This window comes from Bos taurus, chromosome 7 (genome assembly GCF_002263795.3).
Source record: "Bos taurus isolate L1 Dominette 01449 registration number 42190680 breed Hereford chromosome 7, ARS-UCD2.0, whole genome shotgun sequence".
Lineage (NCBI taxonomy): Eukaryota > Metazoa > Chordata > Mammalia > Artiodactyla > Bovidae > Bos > Bos taurus.
In genome coordinates, this window is record NC_037334.1 from 10,228,460 (window position 1) to 10,243,076 (window position 14,617).

Below are 14,617 nucleotides of genomic sequence, written 5' to 3' on the forward strand. Positions count from 1 at the left end.
ATAAACTGGTTTCATATTTGTCTCTTCTATGGAATTATGTAATTGTTTTTGTTGTCACAATTTTTTTTCTTTTTTTCCATATAAGTAGCACAATTCATGATTATACTTTTAGTAAAGTGAAAAAAATGACTCAGTGTAAAGTATTTTATCTAACAAGAATTTATTCTTAAGAAATTGGAAATTTACATATATTTCACATTTTCAAGTCAATTTTGGAGACTCAAAAAGTGACAAAATAAAAACTATACATGACAGAGAACAGAAGTATAGAGAAGTTGAAATCAAAGAAAAGTAAATGCCAAGCAGTCAATTGAAGAAACAATTGCTATAATCACAAAACAATCAAAGAGTCAAAATACTTCCTCTGAGGCTTTCAGCCAGGGTATCATGGACATTTCTTCAGCCCAAGAGAAAATGGCCCTTTTATAAAAGTTTCCATCCCAAATAATCTTTTCAGAGCCCTCTTTATGTCTTTATTTCTCAAACTGTAGATAAAGGGGTTCAGAATGGGTGTGACCACAGTGTACATCACCGAGCCTGTTGCACTTGAGTGGGAGCTGTGGGTAGCAGCAGAGCTAAGGTACACTCCTAAGCCAGAAAAATAAAATAAGAAGACAATGGAGAGATGATACACACAGGTTGAAAATGCTTTATACTTTCCATGGGCTGATGAGATTCCACAGATAGAGGACACTATTTTTGAGTAAGAGTAAAGAATACCAGTCAGGGGACCACCACCCATAATCACAGCTCCAAAACACAGCGTTGTGTTATTGAGGAAAGTGTCATAACAGGCAAGTTGGACAAGCTGTTTGGTTTCACAGAAAAAGTGATGTATTTCCAAGTCTGAGCAGAAGGACAAATGCAACACCATTAAGCTGTGTAACAATGAGTACGTTGCACTTATTACCCAGGACACCAGAACCAGACATCCACAGAGCCATGGGTTCATGATGACTGTGTAGTGCAAAGGGTGGCAGATGGCCACGTAGCGATCATAGGCCATCACAGCCAGGAGAAAGTCATCTAATGCTCCAAAGAGAATGTAAAAACACATCTGGGTGATGCAGCCTTCATAGGTTATGACTTGGCTCTGCATCTGGATGTTCCATAGCATCTTTGGGATGGTGGTGGAGATGAAGCAGATGTCTACAAATGACAGGTTGGAGAGGAAGAAGTACATGGAGGTGTGGAGGTGGGAGCCTGAGCTGACAGCCAGGATAATGAGCAGGTTTCCAAACACAGTGATCAGGTACATGGAGAGGAAAAGTCCAGATATGAGGGATTGCAGTTCTATTTCCTCTGAAAGTCCCAGAAGAAGAAGTTTTGAAAATTTTGTATTGTTCCTTGGTTCCATGTGGTGGAAGCGACTATTGAGAAAAAGAAAATACCAAGAATAATTTTCACTTGAACAGGCATAATTTACATAACTGAACTACTTTAATTTCTATTTCGCTGGCAAGAAATTGATGTTAAGATGGTATATACAGATAAATTCTCCTTGAGGGTATACCCCATTTCACCTGTCATTAAAAAATTTTGTCCTATTCACAGTATATTTTTAAAGAGTTCATGTATTGGGTGGGCCAAAAGATTTGCTCATTGTTTTTCTCCTGTAAGATGGATATAGTAGCACTCACTTGTCTTTAACATCATTTGAAACAATTGTGTTTGATTATATCGTGACAGATATCATACTGGCATGCATTAAAAAACATCAAAATTGGTGAATTTTTGTGTAGCTATTTTAATATTGAAGATGGAAGAGAAACACAACATTCTCAGAATTCTATTCTTTATTATTCCAAGAACGGTAAAAACACAACGACAAAAGGTAAAAAAAAAATGACAAAAAAATTTGTGAAATGTACGGAAAAGATGATGTGACTGATCAAGCATGTCAAAAGAGGTTTACAAAGTTTCATGCTGGAGATTTCTCGGTGTACAATGCACCTTGGACAAGAATACCAGTTAAACGTGATAACAATAAAATCAAGATGTTCACTGAGAACAGCCAACATTACACCAAGGAGAGAGTTAATAAACTCAGAATATCCAAATCAAGTGTTTACAATCATTAGCTTGGTTTTGTTAATCACTTTGATGTTTGTTAATCACATAAGTGAAAGTTGTTCAGTTGTGTCCAACTCTTTGTGACCCCATGGGCTATACAGTCCATGGAATTCTCCAGGCCAGAACACTAGAGTGTGTAGCCTTTCCCATCTCCAGTGGGTCTTCTCAACCCAGGGATCAAACCCAGGTCTCCCACATAGAAGCAGATTCTTTATCAACTGTGCAACAATGGAAGCCCTTATCACATAAGTTAAGCAAAAAAAAAAAAAAAGGAAAGAAAGAAAGAAAGAAAATCCTTTTTGACCACATTTCCACATGTGACTCTACTTAAATGTAATGAAAACATTCTACTTTTGAAACAATATGTGATGGGCAATGGAAAGAGTACTGCACAATAATGTGGAATGGAAGAGCTCATGGGCCAAGCAAAATTAACCCACCAACAACCATCAAAGAAGGTGATGCTGTGTATATGGTGGGATTGGAAGGGAGTCCTCTATTGTGAGGTCCTTCTCAAAAATAAAAAGATTAATTCCAGCAAGTACTGCTCCCAATTAGACCAGCTGAATGCAGCACTTGATGAATAACATCTAGAATTAGTGAACAGAAAATGCATAATCTTCCATCAGGAGACCACAAGACTGCTTATTTCTTTGATGAACAGGAAAAAATTGTTACTGCTTGGCTAGGAAGTTCTGAGTCATCCGCCATATTCACCATCATTGTACCTTCAAATTTCCATTTATTTCAGTCTTTACAAAATTCTTTTTATGGAGAAAAAAAATTTTTTTTCACTTCCCTGGAAGACTGCAAAAAGCACCTGGAGCAATTCTCTGTTCAAAAAGATTTAACATTTTAGGAAGATGGAATTATGAAGTTGCCTGGAAAATGGCAGAAAGTAGTGGAACAAAACAATGAATATGCTGTCCAATAAAGTTCTTGGTGAAAAGGAAAAACATGTCTTTTATTTTACTTGAAAAAATGAAGGAACTTTTTTTTTTGTCAGCACAATATGTACAGTTCTAATGAGAAACTCTTTCATGACTTTGAGAAGTATATATTGAGAGTTAACATATTTCAAACACATACTGGGAATAAACAGAGATACAGAAAAACAAATCCCCCACATTCCAAGAAAGATGAAAGATAATATTCAAATAAATATATATAGACTATATCCACTGATGGCAGATTCTATGAAGAAAATAAAACCAGGTATAAAGGAAGGAGAGGCAAGAAGTGCTCTTCTGTACTGAGTGTTCAGGCAAGGCCAGCAAACAAGATGATGATTGAACAGATAGCTCAAGAAAGGAGCTTCCCTGGTGGCTCAGATGGCAAAGCATCTGTCTATAATGCAGGAGACCAGGTGAGGGTGGGGCAGATCCCCTGGAGAAGGAAATGGCAACCCACTCCAGTACTCTTGCCTGGAAAATCCCATGGACTGAGGAGCCTGGTAGGCTTCAGTTCATGGGGTCGCAAAGAGTCAGACATGACTGAGAGACTTCACTTTCACTTTCAGCTCAAGAAAGAGAGAGAAGGATCTAGAGGGATCAGAAAAAATGTGTGCCTGGCACAGGGAATGGGCTTTCCTGGTGGCTCAAATGGTAAAGAATCTGCCTGCTAATGTAGGAGTCACTGGCTCAATCTCTGGGTTGGCAAGCTCCTCTGGAGAAGAAAATGGTAACCAGTTCCAGCATTCTTGCCTGGGAAATCCCATGGACAGAGGAGCCTGGTAGGCTACAGAGCATGGAGTTGCAAAAGAGTCAGACATGATTTAGCGAATAACAAAAACAAATACACGAGTCCAAGTGCCTCTGTTTTAGGAACTTCTCTCACTCCACAGGCACAGGTTTGCAGACATACCATGGTCTCCTGGGCTGTGTTTCTATCATGAATTTCACTCCCAGAACCACCCTTCTTAAGCCATTGGGGATGACAATTCAAGCTGGTCAGATCAGATTAGCTTTCTCCTAAAGAATGTGGAAAACCCAGAAATTCCAGTTTATAAGCTTCCAAGAGAAGAATAGATTTGAGGTTCCTTTTTGCTATGGCCACTTTCTGCCCTGTTTTTAAAGAAATAAAAAAGTTACGGGAGAGGGATAGAGAGGGGGAAAAAATGAAGGAAAAATATCTAATAAGCTCAAATGGCCCCTGAGACAATGTGATGAAGAAAAGCTTTCTTAGTTGGGCAGCCTTCCAACTTCAGCTACATTCTTTGGTGCCACAAAAAAATCATAAACATAAATACCTATCTGTTTTCCCCAAGGACAGAAACAGTGATATCTGTATGATGTGAGAAACCATAGCATATGTAGTCTAATATGTCTCATCTAAAAACAAAAAGAAATGTCCTTATTTCACTGGATATCCCTCTCAGGTAATAACCTATTTGTCTAGTCCTGTAATTTATTGTATTATGAACATTCATTGGAAACATTGATACTGAAGTTAAAGCTCCCATACTTTGGCCACCTGATTCAAAGAGCTGACATTTTGGAAAAGACCCTGAAAAATTGTGAAGAAGGGGGAGACAGATGATGAGATAGTTGGATGACATCACTAATTTAATGGACATGAGTTTGACCAAACTAGGGGAGATAGCAATGGACAGAGAAGCCAGGCGTGCTGAAGTTCATGGGGTGGCAAAGAGCTGGACCTGACTTAGTGACTGAACAACAACAACTACTTTCATTGGAAGCAGTTTATAGCTCCCATTCTTTCTTCCACTGGGCTTCCACTAGCACACTTTAATTGTCAACATTGGCAATTGAGTTTCTAAATGCAATGTTCCTTTGTCAGCATCATAAATAAATGAATTATTAAGAAAGCCAGCAAATGACCTGAGTGATCTCTGGCCTCTGTGCTATGCTGTATTGGCTCTTAGGTGACCTCTGGGACAAGTTCACGGCTTCCTTGCTCCCCGGTCCTCTCCTGAAGTGCCTATTAAGCTCTCAGACTCACCTGCATGGAGACTCTAGGAAGAAGCTTTTGGTGTGGAAGTCAAAATTCCTTCATAAAAGATTGCCAATGGAGACAGGTTTTGTTCCCAAACCAGACAATAGGGAAGAGGATCAAGCATTGATCACCCAGCTAGATTTAGGACTGCAAAGGCAGCAACCACATTCTGTCTCCAAAGTTGCACAGGCTGAGGGACTATAGCCAAGGAGGTATTTACATCTTTCTATATCAGCTCATTAGTCATGTTTTCCTCTTGTTACTCCAACCTCCAAGTACATGATTTCCCTTGGGGATGCTGATCTGGACATAATGAATATTTTTTATTGCTTCTCCATTCCTAGCAGACTGCATTACATTAGATGAATCCAGTTTTCATCACTCCTTCTCCTTTATCTCTCCTTCTTCCAAAGCTGTAACTCCCAGCACTTCATCACATCCCTGAGTTCAAATATTCTCAAAAGTATAATACTGAAGGTTTGTCTTGACCAGGTATCTTGGTTCTTCAATGCTTTGATTTGTGGTGGAACACAACCTCTGAAATCTCTGAATGTGACTATTCCCACTCATCCTAAAGGGGGATAATTTTACTCCTTTAATAAAAGTATTGGGTATTATAATCATTGGTTTCATGAAAGTTTTGCAGTTCCAATACAGATTCCCTGCTTATATCAGAAGTTAAGAGCTGTCATTTATCCTTCTTTATAAAATATTTGTAACTATTGAAGACCTTTATAGATACTCTTATGCACTACTAACCTACATACTATAGAGACCGTCAAATTTAATTTTTTTTTTTAATTAAAACTCTGATCTTTATTTTGTCTGCATCTTTGAGGACAACCCCGAGGGCCTGCTGGCTCAGAAGGAGAGAAAGGTCCTTAGGCCGAAGCCCACAGTCCTGAGGGTCACAGGGTGTCCCCACGCAGTCCAGGGTCGCCTCGCAGGGGCTCTGCCATCCCGGCTGTGGGCACCTGGGGGCCCCAGTGCTCAGAGCTGGGGGTTTCTGTGGGCTTCCCGTAGGGGACGCCGTGCTGGGTCAGCACGCCTTGCAGTCTCTTTATCTCCTGGGACAGGGCCTTATGTGCCTCCTGGCAGCTCTCCAGCGTCTCAAACCGCAGGCCCTTGGTGCCTCCTTCCTGCTGCGCCGCTTCACTTGGTTCTGATGTCTTCAGATAACCAGCATCTTCAAAAATTGCCCTGAGCGACTTCTCGTAGCCCTGCAGGTGGAGGATGAGGAGGGAGCGCCCATTGGGCTGCCCGGCCCCCATCTGGGGCCTGCCCATGGCTCACCTGGGCCGTGATCAGCTCGTCCACCAGGTCCTGCTCCAGCTGGTCCCACCGCTGCTGCAGGGCCGCAGGCAGGGTCGGATACACTAACAAGGAGTGGGGGTGGCAGACGAGGGGCGTCTCGAAGGTCAGCGCGTAGACACAGGTGCTTGGCTCAGACACGTGGGCCAGCCGGTTGCTTTTGCCACAGGTGAGCTCCACCCGAGGATCCCGCTGTAGGCGTTCCAGCGGAAGGTCTGCTAGTGCTGCGTCACGTTGTGGAACGGGCAGAGCTCGTACTTGTACCAGAGAGTCTGGAGAGGTGCGCGGGGCCAGACACGGGTGAAGGGTCCCTCTTGGGCTGAAGGCGACTGGTCTGGGGCAGGAACGGGTTGTTGAGCCCGAAAGTGTTGGGCTCCTCCACCACCTTCATCTTGGCGGCGCCTCCGGCGCGGGCCCTGCGGGGAGCGAGCAGTGAGGAGGCGGGCAGGCGGGCAGGCGGGCAGGCAGCGCGGGCGGAGCCGCGGAGACCAGAGGGGGTGCCCCGGGACGGAGGCGCCGGGCCGGTCACTCACCGCGGGCCGCGAGCCCGAGCAGCACCGCCAAGCCCGCCAGCCTCGCCGCCATCGCGCCGCCGCCGCCGCCGCGCGGTCACGTGGGCGCCGGAATCTCAAATTTAATTTTTAAAACACTTTGGTCTATGAGTTAGAACTTATATGAACTTCATTCTCCATTGTAGAGATGGAACTCAGAGGGATTTAATGTTCTGCTTAAAGGCACATACCAAGTGAGGGATGAAACCTTGAAGATACTTCCAGTTTTCAGATTCTGGGCAGAGGTTCTTAACCATAGATGATTTTTCTCCTAGGAATATCTGGCAATGTTTAAAGGGATGCTCACTCTGGGAAATCTCATGGACAGAGGATCCTAGTGGGCTATAGTCCATGGGGTTGCAAAGATTCAGACATAACTGAGCGACTAAACAGCAGCAAAGGGATTCTGTTAATCTCTTATATACTACAGGATAGAGTCCAATAAAAGTAATTGTATTGTCCCAAATACCAACAGTAAGAAGGTAAGAAAAGTTATTTTGGACCAGAACTTCTACAAGTTCATTTTGCATAAAAATCACTAAGGTCTGTAGTTGAAATGCAAAATCTGTTTCATGAGGTCTCTAATTGGCCCATGGAATGGATTTCAAACAAGCTCTTAGTTATTGAAACTGCAAGTCTTGGTCTGTGGATGACAGTTTGGGTATCAAGGCAGCACTCCTATGTTAGGGTCAAGTGTATATAGCTTTAGTCTACTCCAAGAGGCTCTTTTATGTATGTAATTTTGGAAAAAAAAATTCACTCATTTTATAGGTGGCATTGAATTATGTGGCAGATCTTTTAAATATAAGAGCTCTTGAGTAACATAAATAAAATATACATATTAAGAAGAGTTTGTGATAGAGAAAACAAAGGACTCCAAAAGACATCACATCCTAAACCAAATAACTTTCTAATATATTAGTTTACATAGCAGGATAATTAAGACAGTAGATGGAATATAGCTACTAGTAATGTGTCTTAATGATCTCTGTTCTTTTCCAAGGCAAACCATTCAATATCACAGAAATGCAAGTCTATGCCCGAACCAGTAAAGCTGAAGAAGCTGAAGTTGAATGGTTCTGTGAAGACCTACAAGACCTTTTAGAATTAACACCCAAAACATATATCCTTTTCATTATAGGGGACCGGAATGCAAAAGTAGGAAGTCAAGAAACACCTGGAGTAACAGGCAAATTTGGCCTTGGAATACAGAATGAAGCAGGGCAAAAGCTAATAGAGTTTGCCAAGAAAATGCACAGGTCATAGCAAACACTCTCTTCCAACAACACAAGAGAAGACTCTACACCTGGACATCACCAGATGGTCAACACCAAAGTCAGATTGATTATATTCCTTGCAGCCAAAGATGGAGAAGCTCTATACAGTCAATAAAAACAAGACGAGGAGCTGACTGTGGCTCAGATCATGAACTCCTTATTATCAAATTCAGACTTAAATTGAAGAAAGTAGGGAAAATCACTAGACCATTCAGGTATGACCTAAATCAAATCCCTTATGATTATACAGTGGAAGTGGGAAATAGATTTAAGGGCCTAGATCTGATAGAGTGCCTGATGAACTATGGACTGAGGTTCATGACATTGTACAGGAGACAGGAATCAAGACCATCCCCATGGAAAAGAAATGCAAAAAAGCAAAATGGTTGCCTTGGGAGGACTTATAAATAGCTATGAACAGAAGAGAAGTGAAAAGCAAAGGAGAAAAGGAACGATATAAGCATCTGAATGCAGAGTTCCAAAGAATAGCAAGAAGAGATAAGAAAGCCTTCCTCAGCGACCAATGCAAAGAAATAGAGGACAACAACAGAATGGGAAAGACTAGAGATCTCTTCAAGAAAATTAGAGATACCAAAGGGACATTTCATGCAAAGATGGGCTCGATAAAGGACAGAAATGGTATGGACCTAACAGAAGCAGAAGATATTAAGAAGAGGTGGCAAGAATACACAGAAGAACTGTACAAAATAGATCTTCAAGACCCAGATAATCACGATGGTGTGATCACTCACCTAAAGACAGACATCCTGGAATGTGAAGTCAAGTGGGCCTTAGGAAGCATCACTACAAACAAAGCTGGTGGAGGTGATGGAATTCCAGTGGAGCTATTTCAAATCCTGAAAAATGATGCTGTGAAAGTGCTGCACTCAATATGCCAGCAAATTTGGAAAACTCAGCAGTGGCCACAGGGCTGGAAAAGGTCAGTTTTCATTCCAATCACAAAGAAAGGCAATGCCAAAGAATGCTCAAACTACTGCACAATTGCACTCATCTCACATGCTAGTAAAGTAATGCTCAAAATTCTCCAAGCCAGGCTTCAGCAATAAGTGAACTGTGAACTTCCAGATGTTCAAGCTGGTTTTAGAAAAGGCAGAGGAACCAGAGATCAAATTGCAAACATCTGCTGGATCATGGAAAAAGCAAGAGAGTTCCAGAAAAATATCTATTTCTGTGTTATTGACTATGGCAAAACCTTTGACTGTGTGGATCACAATATACTGTGGAAGATTCTGAAAGAGATGGGAATACCAGACCACCTGACCAGCCTCTTGAGAAACCTATATGCCGGTCAGGAAGCAACAGTTAGAATTGGGCATGGAACAATAGACTGGTTCCAAATACGAAAAGAAGTATGTCAAAGCTGTATATTATCACCCTGCTTATTTAACTTATATGCAGAATACATCATGAGGAACGCTGGGCTGGAAGAAGCACAAGCTGGATCAGGATTGCTGGGAGAAATATTAATAACCTCAGATATGCAGATGACACCACTCTTATGGCAGAAAGTGAAGAGGAACTAAAAGCCTCTTGATGAAATTGAAAGTGGAGAGTGAAAAAGTTGGCTTAAAGCTCAGCATTCAGAAAACTATGATCATGGCATCTGGTCCCATCACTTCATGGGAAATAGATGAGGAAACAGTGGAAACAGTGTCAGACTTAATTTTGGGGGGCTCCAAAATCATGACAGATGGTGATTGCAGCCATGAAATTAAAAGACGCTTACTCCTTGGAAGAAAAGTTACTACCAATCGAGAGAGCATATTCAAAAGCAGAGACATTATTTTGCCAACAAAGGTCCATCTAGTCAAGGCTATGGTTTTTCCTGTGGTCACGTATGGATGTGAGAGTTGGACTGGGAAGAAGGCTGAGCACCGAAACATTGATGCTTTTGAACTGTGATGTTGGACAAGACTCTTGAGAGTCCCTTGGACTGCAAGGAGATCCAACCAGTCCATTGTGAAGGAGATCAGCCCTGGGTGTTCTTTGGAAGAAATGATGCTAAAGCTGAAACTCCAGTACTTTGGCCACCTCATGCAAAGAGTTGACTCATTGGAAAAGACTCTGATGCTGGGAGGGTTTGGGGGCAGGACAAGAAGGGGACGACAGAGGATGAGATGGCTGGATGGCATCACTGACTCGATGGATGTGAGTCTGAATGAACTCCGGGAGTTGGTGAATGGACAGGGAGGCCTGCTGTGCTGCGATTCATGGGGTCGCAAAGAGTCGGACATGACTGAGTGACTGAACTGAACTGAATGTATTTTAAGATATAAAAATTAGCCTGAATTTTCACTTTGGACTAGTGTAAGGACAATGACCCTCTAAGTGTGAATGAGAGGAAGAACTGGAGTCAGAGAAACATGTGAAGATGTTATGCTGCTGGCTTTGAAGATGGAGGAAGGATATAAGAATATATATCATTCCAAGACATATGGAATGTAGGTGGTCCCTGAAAATTTGAATAGGAGAAAGAATTAATCCTCACCTGGAACATCCTGAAAGATCCAAGCCCTCCAGATGTCCTGATTTAAACCCAATGAGACTCATTTCAAGACACAGTGTCAGAGGAAGCATACTGACTGAAACAGCCCACCCTGGCCAGGCCCTCTAGTAACCATTTGCATGACTTGTTTTACAACAGGAGGTCCTGGTAAGGAATACGGAACTAATAAGCCACCACCAATTGGAAGAGTTCAGGAAAAGTCATAAGGGGATGCCGCACGTCTGTCCACCTCCCAGAATCCCTCTCGCTAGCATCCATCCTGGCTAAGTGATGCATGCACCAGCAGGAAGGATTCTGAGTCAGAATGATTGGCCAAAGACAACCCAGAAATTAATCCCATCACCATAAAACCTGAGACTGTGAACCAAGTGGCAGAGCAGTCCTCCTAGGTTCTCTTAGCCTGCTGCTCTCTGCCCGGGTGCCTTCTTCCAGTAAAGTCTCTTACTTTGTCAGCAAGTGTCTCCTTAGACAATTCTTTTCCAAGTCTTAGACAAGAGCCCACTCTTGGGGAGCTGGAGGGGTGCCCCTGCTTCCTACAACAATGTGTGAGTCTGTTTAGTTGAAAGAGGGATGTTCACGAATGCACATACATGTATATATACACACACTCCTTACTCTTGAAGGTTTTCTTTGGACTCAAAATATATCCACCATTTCATGTATTTCACAACTTTCACCTGAATTAAGTTGTATTATCCCATACTGCCTTCAGAAATAAGGGTCTTATTCCCAGGTGGATTACATTTTAACAATTATTTGAGAAAGCAGTTCAAACTTATTCAGTATCTTCTTCAGTTGCATACAAATGAATCCATATATTATGTATTATCAGTTTTGTAAGAATCCTTTAATTTGGCAGATTGTACATTTTACAGATGTGAAGATTACTGAATATGATTGTACTCTTGTAAATTAATTAAAATTAAAATTTTAGTGTTCATGAGTCAGGTCATATCTAAATATAGCTGATTCACTCCAGACACTGCTAGAAGATTCACCTTATCACTGTTGCAGGAAGGGGGACCCCTTCCAGAGCCCCTGAAACTGGACTCTTGTCTAACACTAAGAAATGAATTGTCCAAGAAGATTTTATTGGGAAAGGGTGGCCAGGCAGAGAGTACTAGGGTAAGGGAACCTAGGAGAACTGCTGTGCCACTGGCTCTCTGGTTTTATGGTGATGGGATTAGTTTCTGGGTTGTCTTTAGACAATCATTCTCACTCAGAGTCCTTCTGGGTGATGCCCGCCTTATTCAGCCAAGATGGATGCTAGTGAGGATTCTGGGAGGCAGTCAGACATGTAGTGTCTCCTTTTGACCTTCCCCAAACTCTTCTGGTTCGTGACGGCTTATTAGTTCCATGTTCCTTCCCAGGACCTCCTGTCTTAAAACAACTCATGCCAATGGTTACTGTGGTGCCTAGCCAGAGTGGGAGGTTTCAGTCAGTGTGCTTCCCCTAACATAACTATGAAGAAAGAAAAGTGTTATATATTGATAGAGAAATAGTGAAATTAAGCCAATTTAAATTTGTAAACTATTTCTCCCATAAAGGGTTAACATACGTATATAAATGGAGTAAACATCATATATTGGTTGAAGAAAGGAGAATAGTACAGATGCAACATCATGCATAAGCTTCAGAAACAAATGACAGCTGAATTAGATCTACGGGCAGCCCAGAAGAGGTTGGAAAAATCTCACCAAACAATCACTGGATTGGTAATGGAACTATCATAAAATAAGTGTTTTTAAGTTAGCTTCTTATGCAGTAAGAGCCAACCAATAGAACTAATAGAGTTGTTTTAGAACTATCATAATATAAGTGTTTTTAAGTTAGCTTCTTATGCAGTAAGAGCCAACCAATAAAAGCTAACAGAACTGAGGAATGTTAGATAAATTAAATAGACTTGTTTAGGCTTCAGGGGCAAAACAAAGCAGGCCTCTGACCTTGCTTCTAACCTGCCTGGACACTGACCTGAATATGGGTGACTGTGAATGACTGCTTACTGTGAGTGCAAGACTTGAAGCACCTTAGATGAGATGGGGGAGGAATCTTGAGACTGTTGAGCCCCTGGAGATGGTCTGGCCAACAGGCCCCAGGCTTAACCACTTTTCAAGTTTCACATGACAAAACCAACAGCATAAACATGAAATCAGAGGTGCAACTTGCTCACACACTAATGATGATATTAGTTTGAGTCCTGGGATTATATCTGGGAACCCCAAACTGCAATCTTGGAAGTCTCACCTATAGATAGGACACACTGCCTGGAAACCTTTTCGATGGGGACTCCAGATGAGCTGTGTCACGGGACTTCTCAGTGCTGCTTGAGTCTGGATGCATCCACCGCTGTTTCTACTTTTCTTTTAATGTTAATATATTAAAAGTAAGCTAGATAATTCTCTAATAAATATTGGTAATATTTACTTGAGTATAATGAGTGGCTTATTTTGTTAATAAATCCTTTGAACCTGAGACAAAAGTGAAAACTTCTGGAAAAACTGGGAAATTGTAATAATTTGTTTTATATCATTCTAAGTATTTTTATTGATATTTGAAGATAACATTCGTGGTTAAATACAGATAATTGTATTTATGAGAGACTCTGTGGAAGTTCCCTCCAGGAAATCATAAGAAGTCAAAAGGACATGTGCCTCTCTGTACAAAATGCTGACCTGAATCACATGTACAGACATAAATTGAAGCTCTCTAATGAGTCATTCTTTGATCATGAGGATAAATGGATATTAATATGTTTATGTAGGTGCTCAGTCGTGTCTGACTCTTCATGACCCCATGGACTGTAGCCCACCAGCCTCCTCTGTTCACGGAATTCTCCAGGCAAGAATACAGGAGTGGGTTTCCATTTCCTCCTCCAGGCGAACTTCCCAAACCAGGGATCAACCCAGGTCTCCCACATTACAGGCAGATTCTTTACTGTCTGAGCCACGAGGGAGGCCCACTTCCTATTCATGGTTATTAAAATTTTGAAAAGAGGATATATTTTGTTTAAAGCAGTAGAGTCATTTCTATGCAGCACTGGAAGTTTGCAAACAGATACAAGTAGATACTTCAATTTTAAAAGTGTTAACCGTTTTTGTAAAGTGTAAACCAGCCAATCCTTCACCCTACTGAAATAAGATTTGTTCCCGTAGATACCAAAACCCATAATTCAATGAACAGATACAGAAAATGAAAATGATATATTTTGCTCAGAAATATAAAATGTAAATTAAAATTTTCTTTATCATTTTTAACATTTTCCCTGATTCAAAGGTGATACTAAGTGAATCTATTTGAATTTGGACCCTGGCCAGGCCCTCTAGTAACCATTTGCATGAGTTGTTTTACAACAGGTGACTCCTGTTGTAGACTGCACTTGGAGTCACGTAGTTGATAATCATTGTCCCACTGACTAGGGTAGGCACTGTGAACAAAAATGAATGAGAGAACATACTAAAATGAAGAATAAAACTGAATAACCGCCAATATAAAAAAAAATAAGTACTCCATTTTTAAGAAGGGCAGTTAAGACAGTGATTAACATAGGGAAGATATACACAGAAGTGAAAACAGTGGTATCAGCTTTCCTCTATCACAAAACTTTATGTCTTGTCCCAGCTATTAGGTGTAGTGTTTTTCCATATGAATAATGTAACTTGTGACTATTCTTTCAGTAATACAAAATAAAAATTACTTGGAATAATGTCTGTCACTTGAGAAGAAATTATTCTTTAGAAATATATGTTCAGTTCAGTCGCTCAGTCGTGTCCGACTATTTGCGACCCCATGAATCGCAGCATGCCAGGCCTCCCTGTCCATCACCAACTCCCGTAGTTCAATCAGACTCACGTCCATCGCGTCAGTGATGCCATCCAGCCATCTCATCCTCTGTCGTCCCCTTTTCCTCCTGCCCCCAATCCCTC

General features: G+C 41.5%; 2 protein-coding genes across 3 annotated transcripts; both read right to left on the bottom strand.

The window, feature by feature from the left end:
- Positions 1–227: 227 nt before the first annotated feature.
- On the bottom strand, positions 228–5,725 carry OR7A119 (olfactory receptor family 7 subfamily A member 119). Of its 2 annotated transcripts, XM_015471938.2 has the most exons (2): positions 5,035–5,725; positions 228–1,370 (listed from the first exon to the last, which is right to left on the bottom strand). In XM_015471938.2, the coding sequence occupies exon 2, from the start codon at positions 1,355–1,357 to the stop codon at positions 386–388; it is 972 nt and encodes a 323-aa protein (XP_015327424.1). In that variant the 5' UTR covers positions 1,358–1,370; positions 5,035–5,725; the 3' UTR covers positions 228–385. The 2 variants fall into 2 exon arrangements, with proteins under 2 accessions (XP_015327424.1, NP_001377384.1); NM_001390455.1 differs by lacking the exon at positions 5,035–5,725 and having other exon boundaries at positions 386–1,357.
- Positions 5,726–5,810: 85 nt separating this feature from the next.
- LOC100138633 (N-acetylglucosamine-1-phosphotransferase subunit gamma-like) lies at positions 5,811–6,924 on the bottom strand. The gene is made up of 3 exons (XM_059888862.1): positions 6,873–6,924; positions 6,322–6,728; positions 5,811–6,248 (listed from the first exon to the last, which is right to left on the bottom strand). The coding sequence occupies exons 1-3, from the start codon at positions 6,922–6,924 to the stop codon at positions 5,937–5,939; spliced, it is 771 nt and encodes a 256-aa protein (XP_059744845.1). The 3' UTR covers positions 5,811–5,936.
- Between the last annotated feature and the right edge of the window lie 7,693 nt (positions 6,925–14,617).

Coding starts and splice junctions, on each gene's coding strand:
- OR7A119 (XM_015471938.2), bottom strand. CDS start 1,357: ATGGAACCAAGGAACAATACAAAATTTTCAAAACTTCTTCTTCTGGGA.
- LOC100138633 (XM_059888862.1), bottom strand. CDS start 6,924: ATGGCGGCGAGGCTGGCGGGCTTGGCGGTGCTGCTCGGGCTCGCGGCC. Junction 6,729..6,872: donor GCTCGGGCTCGCGGCCCGCG/GTGAGTGACCGG, acceptor CGCCGCCAAGAT/GAAGGTGGTGGAGGAGCCCA. Junction 6,249..6,321: donor ACGAGCTGATCACGGCCCAG/GTGAGCCATGGG, acceptor CTCCACCTGCAG/GGCTACGAGAAGTCGCTCAG.